The 25,023-nt window shown below is 41.0% G+C and overlaps 3 protein-coding genes across 3 annotated transcripts; all 3 read left to right on the top strand.

Annotated features, from left to right (window-relative positions):
* Positions 1–247: 247 nt before the first annotated feature.
* spef2 (sperm flagellar 2) lies at positions 248–14,515 on the top strand (the record flags this gene model as incomplete). The annotated part of the gene is made up of 37 exons (XM_080499983.1): positions 248–331; positions 858–960; positions 1,284–1,536; positions 2,032–2,193; positions 2,769–2,873; positions 3,004–3,080; positions 3,190–3,403; positions 3,699–3,887; positions 4,208–4,395; positions 5,127–5,298; positions 5,512–5,731; positions 5,852–5,922; positions 6,017–6,083; positions 6,376–6,478; positions 6,891–7,138; positions 7,215–7,293; positions 7,394–7,548; positions 7,707–7,862; positions 8,173–8,282; positions 8,575–8,702; positions 8,885–9,023; positions 9,120–9,257; positions 9,458–9,610; positions 10,426–10,482; positions 10,582–10,669; positions 10,822–10,947; positions 11,217–11,355; positions 11,723–11,795; positions 11,912–12,068; positions 12,174–12,280; positions 12,435–12,617; positions 12,825–12,917; positions 13,264–13,434; positions 13,587–13,797; positions 14,002–14,063; positions 14,126–14,248; positions 14,450–14,515. Exons 1-37 carry the CDS (start codon positions 274–276, stop codon positions 14,513–14,515), a joined length of 4,944 nt encoding a protein of 1,647 aa, XP_080356109.1. The 5' UTR covers positions 248–273.
* A 2,084-nt stretch (positions 14,516–16,599) lies between these two features.
* On the top strand, positions 16,600–20,921 carry LOC308132798 (UDP-glucuronosyltransferase 3A1-like; the record flags this gene model as incomplete). Its single annotated transcript, XM_080499982.1, has 11 exons — positions 16,600–16,681; positions 16,901–17,002; positions 17,080–17,200; positions 17,370–17,533; positions 17,726–17,890; positions 18,096–18,304; positions 18,504–18,649; positions 18,751–18,836; positions 19,291–19,510; positions 19,621–19,816; positions 20,835–20,921. 11 exons carry the CDS (start codon positions 16,600–16,602, stop codon positions 20,919–20,921), a joined length of 1,578 nt encoding a protein of 525 aa, XP_080356108.1.
* A 1,374-nt stretch (positions 20,922–22,295) lies between these two features.
* pdxp (pyridoxal (pyridoxine, vitamin B6) phosphatase) lies at positions 22,296–24,989 on the top strand. Its single transcript, XM_080499694.1, has 2 exons — positions 22,296–23,050; positions 23,982–24,989. Exons 1-2 carry the CDS (start codon positions 22,453–22,455, stop codon positions 24,326–24,328), a joined length of 945 nt encoding a protein of 314 aa, XP_080355820.1. The 5' UTR covers positions 22,296–22,452; the 3' UTR covers positions 24,329–24,989.
* The last annotated feature ends 34 nt before the right edge of the window (positions 24,990–25,023 follow it).

Raw genomic sequence — 25,023 nt, 5'->3', positions numbered from 1 at the left:
TTTTTGAGTCGTTCGTACATTTCCACCCGACACAAAGTCTTGATTAGGAGGTTTTGTTTTATTTTCCCGTGAAGTATGACAACAAGTGACGCTAAAAATACTCCCACCTCACACACCACGCGCCCTCTGGAGGGGTCTCGGGTAACCGTGGTGACGTGTCGCCATGGCAACCGGTCACCTCTGGGTTTACCGCCGCCGTGTGTTTTCCGGAGTCCCACCGTCCCGCGCCATGTATTAGCGTCCCAATTCCAATTCAGCAAAACCAGAGACATTATGTCTGATGTGTTGTGTCGGTGGCTCAACCAGGAGCTCCAGTTGTCCATAGCTGTCGGTAAGTGATTCTAGAATGACTGCATATGGCGGTTTCTCCTCGCCATGTCGAGCTAACAGCAACTGCTTTATTAAAACTACTTTAGGTCGCTGCTAAGCAAATTAGTCTTACTTTGTTTGGATAGGTGTTTTTTTTTTGTTTGTTTTTTTGCGACATAGTTATTAAAATGTAACGTTTTGCCTGACAAACTGGGTAATACATTAACTCGTACTCTCTCCAATCGTGCAATCGTTTTTAAACTAAATATACGTACGTGATATTGCAGTTAGCCAAATCCAAACATCTGAATCAGCTGTACAGCAAAACCAACAACCTTTTTAGAAGCTTTTTTTTTTCTTTAAATGGTAATGATGTAGTTATTCTGAGATTTCTGATGATAGTCATTAACTATAGGAAGCGTGTGTTTTGATGAATATAAGGGACTCTTAACTATTTGAATTGTTGAACAACATTAACTCTATAACAATGGCATTATTAGGTTTGATTAAAAAAAAAAAAAAAAGAAGTTGCATACCTTTCTTTACAGAGCCCACAAGCTTTGCCAAGGATTTCTCCAATGGTTATCTGATTGGAGAAGTGCTGCATAAATACCAGCTGCAGAAAGACTTCAGGCTGTTCCTGAAGAAAAAGTGAGTTGACACACTTTTATTTCACTGTCCTTGCTTCGATCGTGATCTTTGTTAAAAGCCTCGATGGCTATATGCTAATGTTGGGTCATAGATTTGACTGAAGAAATACAATTTAATGTTGTTTACTTAACCACGTGCAGCCAAAAACATGAAAGGTGAGCCAAAGAGATCTATGACTGGCAAACTGAAACAGACCGAAATCTCCTCAACACATCCCTTTAAATTAATCCCACATGGATGTGTTTGCTATTTTATGAGATCTGAACACTGTTTGTGTCCTCTCAGAGTGTTTATTATTTTAATGACTTTTTCTTTTGTCATAGCACCTCCATTTCCAAAGTAAATAATTGCATGCGTCTTGAGCCAACTCTCAAGCTACTGGGGATCTCCTTCGACTTAAATACAGCCCAAGCCTTGATGCAGGAGAAGCAGGGTGTTGCAACACACCTCGTTTACCAACTTTATCACTCACTTGAAAAGATGAAGAAAGCAGAACTCAGTGGAAAAATGATGGAAATCAGGCAGCCTGCTGCCATTGCAAATCTGCACAAGAAGGAACATGAGAACAACACTGATGTAAGGGAAATTGTATAGCTTTATGTGCTGTATGTGAAGGCTGAACAACATTTAAGTGATATTTGGCAACTCTCGTGTCTTTTAGTTGTTGTCATTGCCTCGGTGGCAAGGTGCAACGATTGCTATCAGAGGCAACTGTTTTTATGTTTGTTTGGTTGGGGTTTTTTTTTTTTCATTTTTTCTTCCATTGTTTTTTTGGTGCCTAACCTCTCCCACACTGTTAGGAGCGTGGACACAAAAAGCACAGAACTTAGGGAATTTCTGTGCTACATCTTTTGTTAATGATTCGGCTAACCATTTTCAAATAAATCACAAAAAAACATATTCCCAGAAATGTGTTATTCATTGATTTAATCGATTAGTTGATTGATTGTACTTTTATTTATCCCACAAAGGGGAAATTCACAATGTTATGTTAAAGCCTCACATCAAAAGTTGACCTAAGGCCAATACTGACCAAACTCGGTATTTTCAAGCATCTTTTCTTTTGCGCAGAGACTGCATCAAGAGGTGAGACATGTTGCAGATATTAAGTTTCCGAAAATATCTCTGCACAATCAAGAAAGATACCAGTTGAATGACAGGCCTGTGAACCACCCGATTCAGCAAAAGAGGACAAAAATCCAGGACGTGAAAGGAATGATGAACACTGACAAGGTACTGGAAAACAAGGAAAGTTACATTTTGTAAGGACACAGTTCTTTCTCAAGTCACTTGTGCATTGCTGTGCCACTGGATATGAATATTATTCAAGGTATCATATAATTATATGATTATTCAATATCATATAAGGTATCCTTGTTGGCAGTGTTAAACATTGGATGTATGTTGCAGGTGTATGTATCCTCTGAGGCACATCTGAGGATGATGCAATAAATTCATCAAAAGTAAATCCAGTGCAACATCCAGCACATTTTTGTGATGCATTTTGGCAATTTATTACTATTTAGCGTGTGCGTGTTGTTGTTTTTTTTTTATATGCATATTTTATTGTTTTGTTTTGAGGCACTTTTTAAAAGCCTTCAGTGTGAGCCTTTTGCAAATAAGTTTCATTCATGTATGGTGTATATTTTCTAAATGGCTAATAACTATCAGGGTCCAGAGTGTACCCTGCCCTCGCCCACAGTAGGCTGGGATTGGCTCCAGTGCCCCGCAACCCCAAACTGGATAAGCAGGATAGAAGATGGATTGATGGCTGGATAATAAGTATCATCATCTAATCTTGTACCCAGGCCACATATAGGCACGTGCCAAAGCCTCCTCCCTACCCTTCACATCTCAATCTGAAGAAGCGACAGCAACATAAGCAGCTCCACCGCAAAGAACAAGAAGCAAAGGTTTGACTTAGATTGAAGCGTTGCTGTGGTCATTTACCAATACCCAAAGGGAATTCAAGTTTACACTCGCTGACATTTCTAGTATTGTTTGACTTTTTAATATATATTTTAATCTATTTTGTTCCTACAGGTTGTCCAAGCTGAAATAGCCCATTTTGAGACAAACAGAAGGAAACTTGTGACTTCTAGTTTTGCTTCTTCTTTAAGGTGAACAAAGAAAACATTGAGGGAATTACTATTCCACCTGTGCTTATATTACTTGTTTGTTGGCTTTTTGCCATAACGTCATATGTAATTTGCACCTCTTCAGTGCTAGTGGTCAACCCATTTCTCTAAATGGTCCCTTTGGTGGCAGCAACCAGGGCTGCAAAGTCCCTGGAGGTGGAACTCAGCTGGTACTACAGTCCAACAGCAAGTACATACAGGAGATTCGACATAGGCTGGAGGAAAATGCTGCGACTCTTGAGCAAAGACGAAAAAGACGCGACAGATTCCTGGTGGAGCAACTCAAAGCCCATGAAACTCTGGAGGTGTAACTTTTAGCTCAAAAATTTTACCTGTAAAATTTGAACTTACACTGTCTCATAAAATTGCTCATTTTTAGGTTATTTTTTAAAGTGTCTATTCGTTTGTCAATAAGAAGTGTTCCCCAGCTTCTCACATTTAATTTTCTATCGTCCATAAACATAATTTGGAGAATGAATTAGAAAAAAACCTTACACATTTCCCTCACTTCATAATGTTTTCTGTTTTTTGTTTTCACATTTATGTATTTTATCCGCATTCAGTTACCTGACCAGCTACATATTTTCACCACCCCTTCAGGAAGCCAAGCGAGATGATCAGCTGGTGAAGCGTCTGACACGTCAGACTCGACAAGAGCAACGCTTGGCAGCTCAGCTTCTCCAGATACGTATGCAGAAGGAGGTGATTCGAAAGAACCGCCTGTTCAGAGAGCAGCAGTACCAGCAGCGCAGAGAGAGGGACTTCCAGGAGGCTCTGGACAGGGAGGCGGTGAGAACAGGATAACTCAAGACAACAAAGAATCTTTTTTGTTTTGTTTTGTTTTGTGTTAGGATTTTATTACGAGTGCTCATAGCTATAGACTAGAATTTCAGACTTTGGATGGCATGAAAAAGGTATTTGGTGTTGTACAAAAGAGGGCAACTTAGAATAATGTGCTATAAACACATTGTTTATTGTGGCGTGATCACATAGTGCAGTTTTCTAGAAGATCCTTAATTTGTATGTTGTATGTTGAATATAGATTAGCCAGGGTCATTGTGCTGTCCCTCTTTCTCTCATGTAAACTTCCGGCATGGTGCTTGGTATAGTCTTTGGCTCAGCAGGCGAAGTTGGAACGTGCAGAAGAGATCAAGATGGAGCTGGAGTTCTCCAACAGGATGGTCGCTGAGCGAGCACAATGCAGACACCAAAAGCACTTCAATAGCTGCAAGGACATTTTGGAGCAGATAGTGGACTTGGCAACCAAGATGGGAGAATATCGACTGCTCACTGGGAAGTATGTAACATAACTGCATCAGGATGCAGTAAAAACACGACAATGGTATTAGTCAGTCATTCATCATTAACCCATAATTCTCACACGTGTGTTTATTATCAGAAAATGTAAATATGCTTTGTAAAATATTTCATTCATGGCTTGATTTGTTTGAAAAATATCAGTGAAGAAATTAGAAGTCAAATCCACAGTTGTTTAATTTATGATCAATAAAGATAGAATTCAAATTAAAAAAATAGGCAGATCTTTTAAAGAAAGTGGAAAAAAAAGTCATTATGAATCATTATGTATTGTGTATTAGGAAAGTTTTTTTCGAGGTTATTTTACATGAAGACCTAAATGCTCTTTGTAACACTTACATTACAAATGTAAGCGTTGGGGTGCAGTGGCTCTTTGTCGTGGCAATAACCTGTGGGAAAGTCACAATATTGGGAACATACTTGTACAAGTGACCAGTGGTCAAATAAAATCAGGAGTTGTCAGTATTATGTCTGCTTCTTCTCATGATCAAATCCATCCTAACTGCATCTGTGTATATTGTATACAATGCCACCAGATCATTACAATTACATGTCCTCTATAATATCCTTCACACTCATGGACGGAGTCAAACTGAACAAACAAATGAACTTAGATTCAACTATTCTCAGATATATGGTCCAGTTTTGAATTCTTACTTAATGTCCACCCCTTAAGCGTGGCTTTCTCTAATTTTCTGCCTATGTGTCAAGTCTGATTCCAGAGAAGCAGATGAGGGATTGGAAGGAGTTGTTTTTCAGTGGTTTGCCGCTCTATGAGCCAGGAACAGACCACCAGCCAGGGTTTGACGGCTCGGCCACACTAGACCCTGTAGAGCTTGAGAAGCAGGAGATACTCAACAGCCTGGACTATGATCGATATACTGTGAGTTTAAAACAAAGAGTGCAGTGAGTTTTGAAATCTTTTTTTGTTTTTTTTTAATGGATTAACTTCATAAAAAGACAATTTGGCCTGAGGAATTATAACTGTGTGTCTTTTTTTATCCTGATGAAGTACGTATTGTCTATGAATGTAAGCCGCAAGCTTTGGAGAAAACCAGAAATTCCTTTCGTCTCAGCAATATGATGTGTGTGTCAGGATATGGTAGGTGAATGGGCATGGCAAGAGGATGCAGGGGAGATGAAGTTGCCTCTGACCAACAACAACATCCTTGGTCATGTTGTCCACCGACTGAAGAACATTCTGAATCCTCTCATCGAAAGGTCTTCACCTTTATTTCCCCCCTTCACCATCAAGGCCTGTACCCTGGGCAAACTGTGTGCTGTACAGACTACCTGCCTGTCCAAGACTGCTGAAGGCATGTGAACGCACAATGAAGCGCACGCACATATTATCATTATTCAAATTAAAGATTGAAAATGCATTTTTAGTAAGATTGCATGGCTCATGTGAGCATGTCTGCTGTTTTCTGATTCAGCACTTGGCATCTGTGTCTTAATGCTTGATATGTTGGTTAAGGAGGCACTGAACGCTTACAAGAATGAAGAGGTCAGTCAGACACAAGGAAATAGTATTATAACTTTTCTGCAGTCCACAAAAAACACACTTTATGAATCTCAACATTTTTGAATGTAAGGTGCAGGTCAGAGAGATGCGGGAAGATATAGACAGCCAGGAGCTGCTCCCATCCAACCCATCCCAAACACCTGGTGAGTTATTGAAGGCATCCTTGCTTTTTATGCTGTATGTTAGTGATAAAAAGTGAAAAAGTATGCTTCACAGCTTCCCGTTTGAACAAATATATCACTTGCATTGTATTTTAGATCCTGATACTGAAGGGAGAACGACACAAAGGGATGTTAAAGTAGGTGTGGCGTGTATTTAGGTGGAGACTACCAACAACATGTGGCTTTCTTAATGATAAATATGCAAATTGGGAAAGTATTTCCTGGTCAGTTGAGTGCCTATTAGAAACGAAGACTTTCTGATCCATTATCTCACTGTCCACTCAGGCCATGCTCGGAGCCAAAGCAGCAGAAGACCTCAGAAATGGAAAAACGATCTCTAATGAGCTTTTAGTGGATATTATAGTCGAGGCCATCCGGTAAACATTCTATGTTGCTATAAATTACAGTATTTAGGGTATGGCATGTCATTGTACAGTAATATTTCAGAAATGCATTATTTAAGAAATATTTTGATACGGATTAGTTAATATTTGTGGTGATTTGAAGAAAACACTTAATGTCATATACAATGTGGGTAAATGTAACAACCTAAACTGCAGAGAATATTGATGTTTTGAAAAGTAGACTCAAAACATTCCTTTTTAATAAGGCTTTTAACTAATGAACTATTTACATGTTGTAGGATTTTAGACTTTTTATTTATTCATTGACTTGTCTTTGATATGTATGCACACTGGTGGGTGTGTATCTGTTTGGGGGGGGGAGCAGTTTGATTTGATTTGATTTGATTTGATTTGATTTGATTTGATTTGATTGCTGTGTCCTCAGTGGTCAGGTTCCGGCTCAGTCAGGCTGGATTCTGGTTGGTTTTCCGATGGACATCACTCAGGCTCACCTACTGGAGAAAGCCCTGGGTGGGTCAGTAGGTGTAGGAAGCGAAGTTGTAGACAACAGGACAAACCTTGCTGCTGATCCTGATCCACCCAAGCCTATACCTTCCATGCCTGTGTTGGACTTGGCTCTGCTGCTGGATGTCCCTGATGAGCAACTGGTCACACATGCTGTCAGTCAGATGGGTATGCTTCATCAGTCTTATTGCTGTCTGCAGTAGATACCTGAGGTATGTGCTCATGTTCTCGTCTTGTCGATAAGGGACAGACACAGATCCTGACGCTGCTACAACTTCCCAAACCAGAGACGAGCTCTTGTATCTGGCACAGATTCCACACAGGTAAAATAGTATAATGAAGTGGGTAAGGGAAGCTAAAAAGGATGCATTACATTTCATAATTCCCATATTTTCAATGTCTTATGTGGTTTCCAATATCAAGGATTGCACATTTCTGGGATACTTGGCCAGACTTGGAGGAATGGTTTGGAACAAAGCAGGACATATTGGTTCGTGTTGACTCGGATGAAAATGACGAGGAGCTCTGCAGTAGGATTCACTTTGTCCTGCAGCAAGTGATGCAGAAAGAAAGAAAAGGTAATATATAGGAGTGAAATTATTTGCACCAATTTTTGTTTCTGTATGATTTGATGAAAGCCTCTTTTAAATTAGCGAGATGTCAAGAAATCGCCTTTTCTTTACAGTTCATGTTAACATGCCTTTTCTAAAAATATTGGGACATTTTCCCTCCTCAGCTCCTCCTACTCCTCCTGCTGAAGATGCAATGCGAGAGAATGTAAAAAACCCTGAGACTTCCTTGACGTCGTTGGCCCCTGTAGAGCGCACCCTCAAAGAGGAAAATGACCAATCGATGACGTCTGTTTCCACATCCAACCCACACTCCCCTAGAGGTAACTACATCATTAATTTGTCAGTGAGACAAGTATTTCATTTGTTGCCACTTCTGATTACAAAAGCTTTTCTCGATGCAAAAAAGCAGGATTCAGGAATTATCTACAACTCATCATGATGTTTTGTTTTCTTGATAATGAATTGGCACATTTTAAATGTATCGAACAGTTTGTGATTGAACACACGAGTTTAGTTTGAGTTTGAAAAGTAAGACCAAAATAAGTTAAATTAACATTAAACTAAAATAAATACATTTGAACGTGTTTCAGTGGTAATCGTCTTTGTGTTGTTCTCCTTGTCAACAACTAGAACAGTCAGGGAGTGCATCATCTTCCTCAGTGTCCAAAGATCCCACCAGTTCTGCCACATTCAACTCAGCTTCATCCAGCCAGGGCTACATGGACGAACACCTTCATCCAGTAGGATTTCATTTCTGTTCATATTTATTTTACTTCTTACAGTCGGGATCGCAAGCGTGGTCTTAATCTTTCAATGTGAGATGATGTAGTGATCGTGACTAACCACAAGGTGACATGAAGGAATTTCTGTTTTCAGCCAACTGTGTGTTGTTGTTTTTTTACATTTCTGTCTGTTCGAAAAAAGAAAAAAACTAACTGATTACTTTATACTGTGCTTTCATTTCTTTTGTGCCCTTTGTCACACACCACTGCTTTTTTATTTGTCGTCCCTTTCTTCTCCCACTACCTCTAGGAGATTCCAAAGCATCTCTGTCCATACTGGGATGCAGTGTGTGATTCTTATGTGAGCAATGTAAAGAGAGTAATGGAGCAGCTGCGCTCACAACAAACTCTAATTAACAATCACTTCTTCCACTTCAGGTATTGTGCCATCAAGACGTTTGCTCGGTTCTGTCACCTACCTTATTGCTGAAGATTCACTATGAACGTTGAAAAATCTATCATTGTCCTGTAATACAGTAAATGGGATATGTTAAAAAAAAATACCACCTCTGATATATATTTCATTATTCACATTGTATATCATTGTTTTGGTTTTTCAGGGAAAGGTATAAGCATTATTTGGATCGTCCAGATTTGAAGCAGGAAATAGTGTCTCAGTGGCAGAAGGACTTCAACAGTGTCCATGATGAGATGAGAGAAGACGGAGATACTAAAGCAGAGCTACATTTGAGACTGGATGTAGGCTAAATAAATGAAAAATATATATATATATACAAACAGCCTTAAAATGACAAAATGGCATATATCCGATTTACTTTTCTGGAATGTGTCCAGGAACTTCGAGAACGTTTGTGGGACATCAGCGATAAGCGTAAGGAAGAGGACGAGCAGGAGAAGGCTTGTCTCATGTGTGATATCTGGCTGGAGAATCACTCTTTTTTTCTGCTCAACTGCCACTGTGTACTTATACAGGTATTGTATAGAGTCTGTGTGACAGCTCGGCGATCTCTTCACTCGGTGTGTGTGTTTGTGTGTGTGTGTGTGTGTGTGTGTGTGTGTGAGTCACGTGCTGTCATGAATTTTCAATGTGCTTATTGGAGAAATTCTTTCTGTGTTTATTTTCTCAACATGACTTTGGTAGGAAAAAATCTCTCCTATTTCATTTTGTATAGATGGAGTTGATCCGTTTTCAAGAGACACTCTGTCTTCTCAGAGTCTACTATTTGAGCATGTCCAGCCAGACACTGCCCGAACTGCCCTCCAAATTGTTCTATGCACCCCTATTAAGTACCAGAGGAGCAGAGAAGGAGAATGAAAGGCAAGATGTGTTCAATGAATAAGCAAAGTGACAGTATTAATGAACATTAGTAAAACAAAATGGAAAAATCTGGTATAATTTATGGATAATACATGCAAAAAATAAAATACTGATTTTGCTTCACTAGTAGTAACCACCGGGCCGCTAGTGCGATGGACAAGATGGATGATGAAGAAGACGAAAAGAGGATTAAATTGTAAGAAAGAAACATCATTGTTCATATTATTTGTTATTTTTGCTGATCATCCCAAATCCTCCCAAGCATACCTAGTACAAAATCAGCTGTATCGTCTTTTGCAGCACTCCTCTCTTGAAACGTTCTGAATCCACCGAATCGTCTGAGGTGAGACTGGAGATACACTGTTGCCTCTCGTTCTGTGTGTTTCATTTACTTGGATTCAGATTCGGCTTAATTCAGAACACATTTTATAACGCGAACACGAAAGAGCAAAGTACCGGCTTCAATGTCGACAATGAAATAAATCAAATACACAATAGTATATTGTCATATACAAGAATTGTATTTGTGTAAGGATAGTGTTATATACAAATAACAAATAAAAAGAATGCATAGAACAGATAACTTTGAGCTCTAATGGCAGCAGCAGACACTAATTTAAAAAAGCTATAATCTGATAAGGTCATATACATTTCAAAGACATTATAACATATAAGAAAGACATTTATGATAGGCTTGTCTGGTTATTTTACATCAAGGTTTACAAGAGACTTCATTTGTTGTGGGGAATACTGTTTTAATGAAACATTATGTTGACATGCTGATACAGTGACCATATTAACTATTTACTTTTAATACTTTAGCCCCGTGAGAAACTCATCAATGGCTACAAGGAATCTATCATGGCCATCTCCAACATGGTAACGTGTTCTGAGTCTGTGTTTCAGCTTACATGAACATATTATGGAGCATATGTGTCTTTTTGGTCTTGACTTGCATGGTTTGACACACTTCTGTAGGTTTCAGCAGAAGCCCACCAGATGGAGACAAAAGAGCAGAAGGAGAGTGTACAGGAGAAGGAAAAGAAGGACAGGAAGAATACTGCAGGCAAAAACAAAAAACAAAAAAAGCCACCCCAAAAACAGAAAGGCACGTCTGTGTAATCTATAAAGATTAGAGTGAAAGCGGATTCTTGCATGCACTGTATGTTTAAGGATGTCACCTTCATCATCACTTTTCTCTACAATTTGTTCCTCCAGGCCCTTCCTCTCCATCCCCAGCAGCCAGCCCTGCACCGACTGACAGTCAAATCTTGGAGAATACCCATGATAAAGAAATAAGGAAAAAAATACTTGAGGAGTATGCAGTTGCACTGAAGCACGAAGGTACTGCACATAATCTCCCACACTGATTTTGATTTTTTTTTTTTCAAATTTACCATATATAGTGAAAGCAGAATAAGTTTAATCACACTATTATTAGCAGTTAAGTTGCACAGTTGTGAAACAAAGTAGTAAAGTGATATTTCAAATACAGCCGTGTTTCTTATTATCTCTTCATGTGTATTTGCTTAGAATCAAGGCTCAGCATGCATTTCACGGTTTTGTTCTTCTGTTATTGTGCATTTGTGTGCATGTGCATTTATGTTCTCCAGAGAATGCAGCAAAGGTTCGGATTGCACTGGTGAAAAGTCATGGACTGGCGATGGTCGAGTCCCTGCAAGGCAGAGCTCAAGAGTATTTTAGTACCATGGAAGAGTGGTTACAAACACGCTACCTTGCAGAAATGAAGAGGTGTGGGGTTTTGTTTGTTCTGGCTAAGCTTTGTTTTAGTAGAATTGTGTGTAAGACTGCATAGTAGTGTAATGGTTTATACTCTCCCTTCATGATGACTATCCCCAATTTGATCATGTGTTTGAGGTCATTTCTGAATATTCCATGATCTCCCCGTGTGTGCATACATACTACAGGTACTTTGTTTTCCTCCGACAGAACAAAATTGTGTATTTAAGGTCAATTGGTGTAAATGTGATTGACCTGTGAGGAACGATAGTGAAAGGTTGACAAGATGAGATTTACCACATCAAAGGATGATTAATGACACATTATGGCACAGAATATACACAGAGGAACTCACTTATTTCTTTTTTATTTTGTCAAGCATTGACCAAATCGCAGATGTCATTGGCCACCACATTGAGGCTGGCATTGCGCTGCAGAATGAGCTTGTATTGGTATGTTATGTTGAATGTTTTTCATGACAATGTTTTTCATCATTGAATCCCAATATCTATTCATTCGATTCATTTTGATTGTGCCATTTAAAATCATACTTCCTTTCCTTGTACAGGAATCTTCCGACTTCTACGTGAACGCAGACTGCCACATGGTGCATCGTCCCGCTCCTGTGACACTCCCACCTCCGTTCAAAAAACCCACACCTTCCACTTCGGCTATTGCTCACCTGCAGTCACTTTTCCAGCAGCTATACACCATTGCTCCATCAGGTTCAAAAAGATGAAACATTGATTTGACCTTATGAATCAATCCTCCTTCCCAGTGGCTCATCCATAATTCCTGTTCCTGTCTTCTTCTTTTTTTTTAAAATTCAGGCTTCCTGTGCAGTTCTGACTTCTTCAGTTTTCTTGAAGATCTTGTCTCGGTTGACATGAGCAAAGACGCCTTGCCGATAACTTGGGGAGGCACGAATGAAATGCAGGTACACGCTCCAAAGCAAACCAGTTTGAAGTTACAAAGTTGTCCAATCATGGCTTTTGTTTTCATCTCAGGTTTGACAGATTAAAAAAAAACAACTTGATTAAATCTGTCAAGTAAAATACACATTGCAAACATTTATTTCCACTTTTTGCCAGTTGATGGAGATTGTTTCCTCGCTGACTAATGACCACAACCTGGTAGACTGGCGTCGGTTTCTGCTCAGTGCTGCTCTTCCTTGGCCTTTTCCCACCGTAACGCAGCTGTTGGATGTGCTTAAACATTTCAAGGACGCTGACAGAGAACACACTGGTTACATAAATGAAGAACAATACTCACAGGTTTGTCCTTTTATAGATTCTTACACTCTGATGAGATGTTTCAACTGTATCAGTTCTTGTCTTATGAACAACCATGTCTGATCTCCCCAATGGGCTCTCTTGTGACATTTGTTCCGTTAATGTGTTTGACTAAACAGAAGGTCAAGCTGATGTGGTGGCACATTTATCACAGTCTTGATTTGTTGTGTTTGCTTTATTTCACGGCAGACAGAGTTGTGGTTTTCCACTGAGAACATTGAGACTGTTTCTGAGGACCCTTCTGAGGTTCTATCTGAGGACCCTCTGGCTTATCTACCCAAGGTAACAGCCTACAAATCCAGGCAAATACATTTTTGTGACTAAAATTTGTAATTTCATAGTACATAAATAAGAGTAAAGACAAACAATGTGAAATCCAGCATATTTACGTGACTATAAATTACAGCACAATGGACAATGATGTCTTGAAATGTTTTGGTTTGCGTAAAAGGACACCACACTTTTTATTTAACCGAACAGACGAGTAGGAAAACTGGTTCACATCAATCAAAACACATTTTCTGTTTTATACCATGAAGTGATGTTTTAATTGTTCAAATGAACTGCACTGAAAATATTAAATTACGAGAAATTAACAGTGACACTTGCCTGTATCGTACCCTTTTAGTTCATCTTCCAGCTGTTTGCGGACCACAACAACTCTCCCCCTCAACTGGATTATGTGTCCATGTTGCTGTACTTTGCAGCCGACTCAAACCCCAGACAGGGTTTCATTAGAGCGCTCGGTGTTGTTCTGGGACAACACATTAAGCACTCTTCACTAGGCCATCTGGTAAAGGTGAATATAATCTATTGCGAGCACATTTGGCTTCATTTGTCAGAAGCCTTTAATCTCTGCTTCCACCCTTTCAGGTGGTTGAGACTTGAAATAGAAACCAACGAATTGTATTTTAGTGAAGCAAAACAATGATCATTTTGTGTTGTTTTCAGTCCATGCCCAGCATTGAAGAGACCTCTGAGCTTGATGGAGACTTCCAGAAAAACGACAGTCCGTGTACATCAACAGGTCATTTGGGGGAGCAGGAAGTGTCGATCCCTGCTCTTATTGCAGTGGTCTGCCACAAAATTACCAAGATCAAGGAAAGCAGCTTTCAACTTTCCGACTGCCCAAGTCAAGAGGAATACACTGAGGTACAACATGGCTTGAATAAAACCGATAGCAGGATGATTAAATGATTCAGTGAAAGACATGTTGACCAAATGTAGACAGTTATGTAAATAAAACATGTCTTTCCTCTGTACACATTTATTCTCACTGCATTTATTAAATCTGAAATGGCTTTATTTATACTTTAAAATTCAAAGCAGGAGTCTCATTTGCGTCTCATTTTTCTTTTTGATGGAGCCTGTGGGGAGCTGCTGACCATCTCAAAGTATATGAAAGACTATAAGGCGTGTCAAAACAATGTTTGTGAGCTAAGTATTTCTTTCTCCCGTGGTTTCAACAACTATTTTTTGCTCAACTTCAGGACCTCACACAGTTATTCAGAGAGCTGGGCTATGACCCTGAGGATGGAGTTCCCTTCTCCATTCTCTCACAGCACCCATTCATCCAGGCACTCATGGATGGATCAACGCAGTACCAGCTTGTAGTAAGTTTCTCTCTACACATATTGTACTTTATGTATTTTATTCTGATTCGTTTTATTATTAAAAATCAGAAAATTATGTTTATTTTCTGCTGCTATAAACAGTCAAACCCAAATCCCCTCAAAACGTTTCATCTTAAACTTCTTATTTTTAAATCATCATCTCTAAAATTGTCTCTTTCTGTTCAATGTTTTATTTCCCAGAATATTCATAGAATTTTACAGGCACGTCAGGATGATGAAGATAACAGTGTGACGGTTTCAGGATGAAGTTGGATGATCGTATACATGTATACACGCAGGAAGTGAACTGTGTTGCTCACAGTGGCGCCAGCGGGCCCCCTGGACACAGAAGCAGACATTTATTTTAATAAAATATATTAATAAACTATGATAATGTCTAATCATGTTTATGCCAACAAACTAACAATGAGCCCTGAAACTGTATGTGCTGTGAAAACTACCCAGAGGAGGCGGGGCTTAGTCGTTGGTTATCACCAATTACTGATTGGTGAAATTAAACCAATCAGTGTCGTTTGCTGTCCAAGATTTGAGGCGCTTTTTTAATCGCCTTTGGCCAGACCTGCTTGGTGATTGGCTTAAAGCCAGTTCTGGTTTGTTCTTGAGTGTTTCTACAAGATGTAGTGATGTCGATAACGACCATTGAGTCCCTGATTATTAATGATAGAACGCTTCTAAATTAACTGTCTGAGACATTTGGCTGAAAAGCTGCAGGCCAGCTTCAACTTTCTCCATTCTAGTTTTTTTTTTTTAAATGCACACTAACAGAAATGTGTTCAAAATTATGCAAAGGTGTCCACATTTGTTTATGTTTATAAATGTTTGGATATACTCATATTTATTAATGACTAAAAATGTAAGAGCTTAAAAAAAGCACCGGGTTTATCTTGCAAGTCTTATTTAAGGTACAATTTTAAAATGCTTTAAAAGATAGATTGATGTGTTGGTGAGTAATCCAGTACTCCAGTAATCCAGACCCAAAACACATTCATTTTCTAAAAGGACTCATCAAGCATCTACTTGTATTTGTTTACAACTATGTTAATAAAATAGTCATATTAATATAAGCTCTCCTCTCCATTTCTTTTGCATTCTCGTTGCTTTCATCTTTGAAATGTCCATGCACATTTCAGTGTTCAATGAACATGTTTGCAACTCTCACTTGATTCAGTCTGCCATAATGACGAACTGATGCAGGCTGAAATGAGGAACTATTTGAAGTAACAACAGTCACGTCAGTGGTGGCGGGATTGACCCTTCTGACTCGCCTTTTTTTTTTTCCCCCTCGACACACTCCAGCAGTTTTTCTGACTAACTTGTTTTTCTAATGACCTCTCTGACACAGAAAGGCATCAGTTGCAGTTACAATGAGTGCATTGTCCAGGATAACCTACATGTCAAGCCTGACTTGCCAGTCACTGCCCGCCGGGACACCCTCAGTCTTATCAGAGTTCGCCGATGTGTATTATAGCTTTCCTATATAACAGTCACTGCTACACCGCCAACCAGCCAAGGCTGTGTACATGCTGTTCACAAACTAAAGGTACACACGTATATAAATCAAAATGACTGAATTTTATGTTATTAGTCTTTATGCTCTGATAGAAAAAAACTAGAATATCAATCCATCATTAAAGAGTCACTGTTAATGTATCAAACTTTTTTTAAGCATATTCCTGCATCCACAGATGGAGGTGGTTCTATTCTGTTAGGAGGCGGGAGAAGATGAAGTTCATACAAACGTTTCCATTTGCCTTAATTTAATAGAATGGGGGCTTGGGAACCCCCTCCCAATTCCACCACCCTTTCTCTCCCTCCCTTTCATTATCACTGCAGATCCAGAGCTCTTGGTCATACCAGGGTCTGACTTTTAGAGAGAAAATCAGAGCCGCTCACATGTGACACGTCGACAGAATCATACGGACAAATTTACATCCAAAACTTCTTTGATGATATGGAATAAACCTTTTTACTTTGTTGCAAGACAAAGTCTACGTTTTACGATCCGTACTGAGGATTTTGGGACGTCGCTTTTATCAACTTCACACTCCTGGCTCCAATGGATCTGAGATCAAAAAGAGGACTTTCAGTTTTTAATTCGGTAAAAGGATAATGTGAAAATGCCACTTTTGGTAAAGTAATGTTGGTACCTCTAATTTGTTCCATTAATTTACACACCTTTTTTTTCAGAAGCCGGCCACAACACTGTACTTCTTCTAACTTTAATGTTGCATTGGTAAACACAGACTTACTGTTCAAGCAGGACGGTTTTGATTCCAGATTAATTTTAACAACTTCAACTTCTGGTCAGCACGCAGTGCTCTAACAACGGCATGGGAATTATACTTTGGACCTTTTTTCTGCTGGCTCCTCCACTGCTTCAATCTGCCAAGATCTTGACTGTCTGCCTGATTGGTGAGTGGTGATTTTTAAAAAGGCTTTTCACTCATGACAAAAATACTGACTATAGTTGTTTGAGTCTTGCACGACTGACGCTTAAGTAAGTCCACAAAGCACCTCAGTAGTTTCTGAAGAAATAGTGTAGGCAATTTTATCACGACAGTGTAATCTTTATTTCACACAGTATGCACTACATTTCTATCTTTAATTGTTTGTAATGTCACCCTCTCTCAGGAGGGAGCCACTACTTGTTATTTGATGAAATTTCTCATAACTTACACCAGCACGGCCATGAAGTCCGCATGCTGTTTCAACTTGGAAACCCTGTTATTACAGGTAACATAGTTCCAACACACACATGCATTAAGATATTTAATTCACTCTTATTCATGTTCACATTTCCTTCCTCTCAGGTTTTTCCTATCAAGGTCGCACAGACAGTTATAAGAGGAGTCTTTGGTCTTTAGGAAAGCAATACATCAAAGAATATAATGACTGGTTCCGGGAGCAGCAAACACAGTTTTTCCTGGGAAGGTATCAAGAAGATTTTAAAGGAAACACCCACGTTAATCGTGTTTCAGACTTTCAAACCATCATGATTGTATGTAAACAGAAGATAACTACCCCAAACAACCCCATATATTTGAATTGTTTCTCTCTTGCTCTTCCTTTTCTTGTTCTGCTTCATCGATCTTTCCCTCAGGAATGATTTTAATGACTTTTTGAACTTCATGGAGCACCTGTCCTTCCAGTGTGACAAGCTGTTGGGAGACAAAGACATGATAACTTCCCTCCAGAGGGAACGCTACAGCATCGTGATCCTGGATGCTTTCAATCCCTGTTCCTTCATCCTGGCACATAAACTTGGTTGGCATGTCTGCTGTCATTTCATTAAAAAAAAAAACCCAAAAGCATTTCAAATGTAACATTAAAACAATGTAGTAAGCATCAATAATTTTGTTTGTGGAGATATTTTCAATCTTATTTTCTGTCAACAGTGAAATTTATTTAAATCAGGAGCCAAAAGGTTTAACTCATGTCACTCATGATTTACGGCAGGTGTCCCCTACATTGCCTTCTACCCTGGCACTCTGAATGGCCCCCTGTCTATTGCATTGCCCAGCCCTGTCTCCTACATTCCTGTTTTCGGCTCCCAGCTATCCCACCACATGGACCTCTGGGAACGTGCAAAGAACCTCTTCTTTTCTCTCCTGGCTCCTGTTGGTAAGGAAGTTTTTACACTGAATGTCACATTGCTGCATGTATTGTTTTGGATTAATTAACATCACACAAATTAACTACTTTAAAATTAACTCCCTATACATGTCAATATTGTGACTGAACACAATTATAGATCATTAATGCAGTAGGACTGCAGTTTATCTGTTTTAGTTTTGTTTTAATTTGACCTCTTTTGTTTCAAATGAAGGCCAGGAAATTGTGTGGCTGAAATTTAAACACGTAGCCGAACGCCATCTTGACTCGGGTCCGCCCCCTGGTGGTCTGACCGAGTTACACCAAGGGGCTGAACTCTGGGCCTTCAACACTGACTTTTCACTGGAGTTCCCCCAACCTCTCATGCCCTACACTGTGCTGGTGGGAGGTCTGCTGAATAAACCCCCAAATCCATTGGAGCAGGTATCTTCCTTTGATTGTCAAATCTAAAAAAAAAAAACATATCTGTGTTCCAAACCCTTTTTTTGAATGATCTCTTTTGCCCCCTTCTTCTCGTGCACATCAACGTTCCTCTCAACCTTTATTTTTTATTTATCACTATAAATGTCCCTGTTCCTTTTTTTTATTTTCCCTGTTCTGTGTAACTCTTGCAATTGTTTAGGATATTGAGCTTTGGATCTCCAGCTTTGGAGAGGCAGGCTTCATTATTGTGACTCTGGGATCAATGATCTCTTCAGTCTCTGTGGCTCCTCTGCTTACTGAACTGGTGGCCGGCTTCTCCATGATCCCCCAGGGGGTGCTCTGGAGGTAAAACGTGACATAGGCATACGAATACCTTGCTTGAATGTTACGTATGAATCTTTCATAAAGTTAGGGGCTTTACCTGTATCTGCACTGTTTCCTTTCAGGTATGACTCCCATCGATGGCCTCCTCATGTTGACAGACCAAGCAATGTCAGGCTTGTGGACTGGCTGCCCATAAATGACCTGTTAGGTAGGAACAGCTGCTTCTACTGAACTATTCTTCACAAACAAGGAGCAATTGGAGTGTACTGTGGAGACATATATGGAAAAAAAACAAACAAAAAGCAAAACAGTTTGAGGATGGATCCCTGTCAAACTCTGAACTGACGCTGAATATGGCAGCAAGGAAAAAAAAAAAGAGCACCGATGCCATGCTTATTGGTGTTGTTTTCATCCCTTCATATCTGTGATTTGATGAGAGTAATACAGCAGAAGGTATAGTTTGGTCCCTGTGCCCCAAGCTGTAAGAAATAACCATGTCCTTGAGAGCTTACCCATCATTCTTTGCCAAAATTAGTTTAGCAGAGGTTAAAGCTAAGATTGTTTGACAAAGTGCTCTCAACTGTTTTGTTTCATCAATTTGTACCAGACCTGCTGTTTCTCAGTAATGATGTTTCCCCTCGTTTTCTGTTTACCCCATGCAGGACACAAAAAAGCTCGTGTTTTCATCACCCATGGTGGACAAAACAGCCTGCTCCAGGCAGTGTACCATGCTGTCCCTGTGCTGGGAATCCCTCTGTTTGGAGACCAATTTGATAATGTGGTGAGAGCCGAAACAAAGGGACTTGGCCTCTCCATCAACCCCACACACATTACCAGGGAGCTGCTCAACACCACCATTCAGACACTCGTACAGGACGCCGGGTATGCAGATGGAAAATAGGCAGCCCACATGATGCCGTTAGAGTACGAAAATGTGTAACAACTGCTTGTTCTTTCCAGTTATTGAATATCAAATTTCTTTTTTCTTTTAGGTTCAAGTCATCAACTCTATCCCTCAGCAAGATTCACAGATCCCACCCTGTCCCTCCTGCCCCGCGACTCGTCCAGTGGGTGGAGCACATTCTGCACAGTGGAGGTGGAAGTCATTTAAGGCCAGTGTCATTAGAGCAACCTTGGTACCAGAGGTACCTGTTGGACTTGGTGTTTCTTCTCTTCCTAGGGCTTCTTGTACCGGCTCTTCTCTGTTGGAACATGCGTGGTAAAACAAATAGCACTGATAAAGACAAAAAGATACAGTAACTGTAGAGATACTATTGCATTTGGTTTGTTTTTTTTAATTTAGAACCATTTCACAGACAGTACCAATATGTGACTGTGTAAACCTGTCGTCACTAAAGCTGCAGAAATTCAATAAATAAGCCGGGATTGTTTCAACAGATGCATGTGGCTCATCTTCAAATACACTTTTATTTTTGTTATTTATTCCAATCTAATCCAACTTTATTTGAATAGCATATTTTAACACAACAGGCCAAAGTGCTTCACAGTTAAAAGTAATAATAAAACTGAATAAAATTGTTTTAATTATTATTATTATTAAATTATTAAAAAGCTATTTCATTTATAACCACATTAAACTCTCAAATATGTAGTAGTATTGCACAAAGATACCAGAAAAAAGGCTTCACTGTATGAGCTTGTACCAAAAGGATTCAGATTGCTTTCATGTAATTATATAGTCATATTTTAAGTCTACTAATTGATGTACGCTTCTGTACTTCTAATTACACATTAGAGTAACAACTTAATGCCAAGTGTCCTGCCCTCTCCCCTTCCAGTGCCATCATGTCTACCAGACGTCTCTTTTGTGCGTCAGCGTCATGTTTTCCAACACCTCCGTGCTGCTTCAACTTGACTGTGCTGCATGCAGGGGGCCATGGCGGCATGCGCGTGCACACACACACACACACACACACACACACACACACACACACACACACACACACACACACACACACACACACACACACACACACACACACACACACACACACACACGCTTTCCAATCAAGCCATTTTCGTTTTATTGCATTCTTGCAAATGACTAAATGTTGAAGCAGAGGGGACAAAATAGGTACTGTAGTGCAGGCAGTGTCCGTTGGGTCATATGCGACTCCTCATTTCTCAAAGAAACTACCCCACCTGCGAAAAATGTGTATCTGTTCATGCGTGTGTTTTGAGACAGTGTTATGGTCTACTGGCTCTTAACCACCAGCACCACCTGCAAGTCTTAACCCTGACCCCTCCACCCTCCTCTGCTGGTTTCCACTGAGCCTCCTTCCCTTTCCTAAACAAGACACAAAAGCACACTGCAGTCTTCACGGTCAGTGCTCAAGCCGCTGTTGAGAACAGACCAGGCCTCAGAGGACCCCCTCCTCCTCTGCTCCGTCCTCCCACCCACCGCTCACATCTGTGTTGGGGGTAAGCAGGGAGGAAAATATAGATTATCAGGAAAATAATGACCAATTAGGACGGCTTGTTCTCTGTCCATTCATCTGTCCATTCCTTCATTACTTTCCTGCATTTCATTTGTCTGTTTGTCTGGCAGTTGTCGGTGCCAATGAGTCGTCCTCTGTCTCGCACGCAATCCCCCCCCCCCACCTCCAAAAAAAAAAGCTAGTGCAGAGCAGCCAAACCATGACTGGACAAAAAAATAATAATTACTAAATAAAAAAGCAGATGAAGCAGACAAGCAAAACACTACAGAGAAAATCCACACAGCAGGGAAAAAAGGCATTCTGAGTAAATGAAAGTTGAAATATGAACATCCTCACAATGTGATACTTTGTTTTAGCTCTTTTAATACCGAATTTTAATATAGTTTACCAATATCATGACTGTTTGTAAAAAAAACAATAACTAAAAAAACACTAAAGTTATTGCAATGTAATGGTTATTGTAACACAATGAATTCAACAAATTGACATAATGACAGTGGTTGGTCTTTGTGGGGACAGAATTGTCAGACAGAAAACTGCAGCCTCCTACTGCATGAACATACAGCATGCAGTAGTGGTAATATGCGTTCGAGCCCCATCTAGTGGCTCGAGAAGGGGAGTGATGATCATTGCTCTGGCATCACTCAACAGTGACACCGTTTCTGGTTTGAGTGGTCAGTATAATAATAATAATAATAATAATAATAATAATCTTCAACAAATATACACTAAATCTTATGTGTGGAACTTCACATGCAATGATATTGTTTCCCTATGAAAGATGTGAGGTTTGATACAATATGGATAACAATGGAAAAACGGATATTGTGAATAATGACAACATTTCTTTATCATTCTTACACAGGACTGTTTCTTTCAGTGGATAATACAAGTGTTTATTGCAGAGACTATTTTTATTGCTTCATTCGAAGCTCTACAAAAACAATGAAAAGACGTTAGGGGTCTTCAAAAACATCTGTTATTTGCACCAGTTTTGATTTGTACCTAAGTTGAGGACTGGACGTCTACAGTGTGATATGTGTCATCCTCAGCAGCAGTGAGGGCGCAATGTGTTTTTGATGATTCTGCGCCTGAAAAGCTTCCTGACGCACTCGATGCTGATTGGCTGGAACGCTGCGCCCTGATTGAACAGTGTTGATACGGGGGCGTGGCTATCTGTCAATGTTTATGTAGCCCGCTCTCCGCGTATGTAACCGCACCAAGGACTCGGCAATGTGATTTTACCGACAGCGATTTGCTTTCAAATCGTTCTGAAAGCGCCGTTTCCACCGCGTTATGCACCGGGCTCCGACATGGGAGGCCGCTAGCAGGTGAAACACGGACGAAACGGAGGAAACCGCCGGGATGGCGGGCGCCTTTGGCTTCAAAGGCTGCCAGAAAATCCGAGGTTCGCAGATCCGGAGTCTGCTGGAGGCGAAGGACTTCTTCCTGTTCGACTGCGACGGGGTGATCTGGCACGGGGAGAACGCGATCACCGGGGCGGCCAAGGTGGTGAGCTCGCTCATCCGGCAGGGCAAGAACGTGGTGTTCGTCACCAACAACTGCACCAGGCCGCGGGAGAATTATGTGAGCAAGTTCTCCCGGCTGGGCTTCACCGACGTGATGCTGGAGCAGATCTTCAGCTCGTCGTACTGCTCGGCTCTCTACCTGCGGGACGTGGTCAAGATCCGCGGCCAGGTGTTCGTCATCGGCTGCGACGGGCTGCGCAGAGAGCTGCAGGAGGCGGGCATCCCCTGCGTGGAGGAGGCGGACGACCCGGACGCCACCATCTACGACTGCGCCCTGGCTCCGGACGTCAAGGCGGTGCTGGTGGGACACGACGACAAACTGACTTTTCTCAAACTGGCCAAAGCGTCGTGTTACCTGAAGGACCCGGAGTGCCTGTTCCTGGCCACCGACAACGACCCCTGGCACCCCTTGTCAGGGGGGAGGATACTGCCAGGTATGGCTCCTCATCACCCCCCCCCCCCCCCCCCCCACCCTCCACCCCTCCACTCAGTACAGATCATCATCTCCTTGTGTTTCTCAATGTCTCTGCAAAGTCTGACCCAAGAGCTTCAAGTCATCCCCTCCATGTCGACCATCCTGTACTAGTTTCTGTGATATTTAGTGTGTTGTTATGATAAAGTTTTGCCTGTTTAAAATTCTAGCTTCTTCTCCGCTGCCCTGTGCTCTCTATTTTGTCAAAGGTGCAGGTAAATGTGGGGGCCACAGGGGAGGGGCCATCTGTGACTGCATCAGGCCCCTGCTGATTTCCATTCCCCCCGTCCTCTCTGCATTGTTGTGCACCCCTCCATGTAAAATGCCAACTTGGCAGACTCTAAATGGCAGCTTTGTTACAGTACATTTAGTCTAGAAGCTGTGACGCTAAAACCGAATTCAGAAATGCCACCTGGCGTCAGGCGTGCCACTCTCTGCTAATGGGACTGAATTGAATTTTGAGTATTGTGGGTGGTTTCACAAAGACTGTAAAGTCTACCTGAGTGGCTGGAGCTTTAGCATTTATTACTGTCAACAAAAGGAGAAATGGAAGGAAACTGCTGCAAGTCAACTGGCAAAACGACTTACTGAAGTCTCTCGTGGCTGAGGTGAAGTGAGGCTGTGCTTCGCTCAAGTGTGGAGCAACCAATTTGGACATTTGGTATGAGTTTCAAGCTGTACAAGAGATGACTAAAACTGTGGATCTATAGAAAAGGCCAATACCGTCATTTGTATGATGTAGGCACTAAACAATACGTGTGAAACAGTCCACACCGATACGAATCGACGCGATGTTTGCGAGTTAAATCGCCGATCTTCCTTATCGCCGAAGCTGTTTGGAATAGGGTTAGAGAAGCTGATCTGATTTCACTCTTATCTTGACGCCCTGACAGGCTCCGGCTCTCTCACCGCAGCCTTGGAGGTGTCCTCGGGCCGCAAAGCCACTGTGATCGGCAAACCCAGCCGTTTTATGTTCGAGTGCATCTCCAGTCAGTTCAGCGGAGTGGATCCCGCGCAGTGCCTGATGGTCGGGGACCGCCTCGAGACGGATATGCTGTTCGGGTCCAACTGCGGGCTGGACACCATGCTCACTCTCACCGGCGTGTCTCAGATCGAAGAGGCCCAGGAGTACAGGAATAGCGACCAGGCCACCAACCACAGCCTGGTGCCGGACTACGTGGTGGACACCATCGCCGATTTCCTACCGGCCTTCGAGGAACTGGACGAACAGAGCAACTGACATGTTCATTTGCTTCCAGTAACTGAGGACTTGACTGCTTTGACTACATTTCAAGTGCAAAGTTGAGCCTGGCGTTTGCAAAACAAAACAAAATGTTGCTCTCCACAATGATCAAATGGCAAAGCTCATGTTGTGACGGAGACACGTGTAGGATGACTATTCTCCACCCAACTAAGCAAGAGTACTCCAATACATACCTCGGTGTTTCTTCTAGTATTGTGCCCATTTGTGACTTGACCGTTCCTTGTTGCTGTGTTTATTACATATAAATATACTGCACTCTCGTCATAGACGTTTCATATCAGATTTTGACCATTCAGAGATATTTTTGTAAATCCATGAATTGCTCTAAATTCATGTGTTGAAAATGTGCTTCTTTTTTTTGGCCAAAAGGCAAACATTGACCTATTAAGGATAGGATAGAAGCAAACGGGCAAAATAAACTAGAGTGACTTTAACTCTGGTCTCATAGAGACGAAGCAGACAATCTACTCTCAGACAGGTGAAGTGTTCATTCGCTTCAGGGTTTTTTTTTTCTCATCTCTGTACTACCCATACCAATATTCAGCTTACAGGTAGATGACCAGTTCACCCATACTGCACTGTTGTGAAGTTTCAATGTTGTTAATGTTTATTATAGAGCATGCCACCGGCGGTGACAAATAACCTGAAGTTCAATAAAACCTTGTTAATCA

Source organism: Blennius ocellaris (assembly GCF_963422515.1).
Source record: "Blennius ocellaris genome assembly, chromosome: 7".
In the NCBI taxonomy this organism is placed as follows: domain Eukaryota; kingdom Metazoa; phylum Chordata; class Actinopteri; order Blenniiformes; family Blenniidae; genus Blennius; species Blennius ocellaris.
This window is presented reverse-complemented; position numbering and strand designations above follow the sequence as displayed.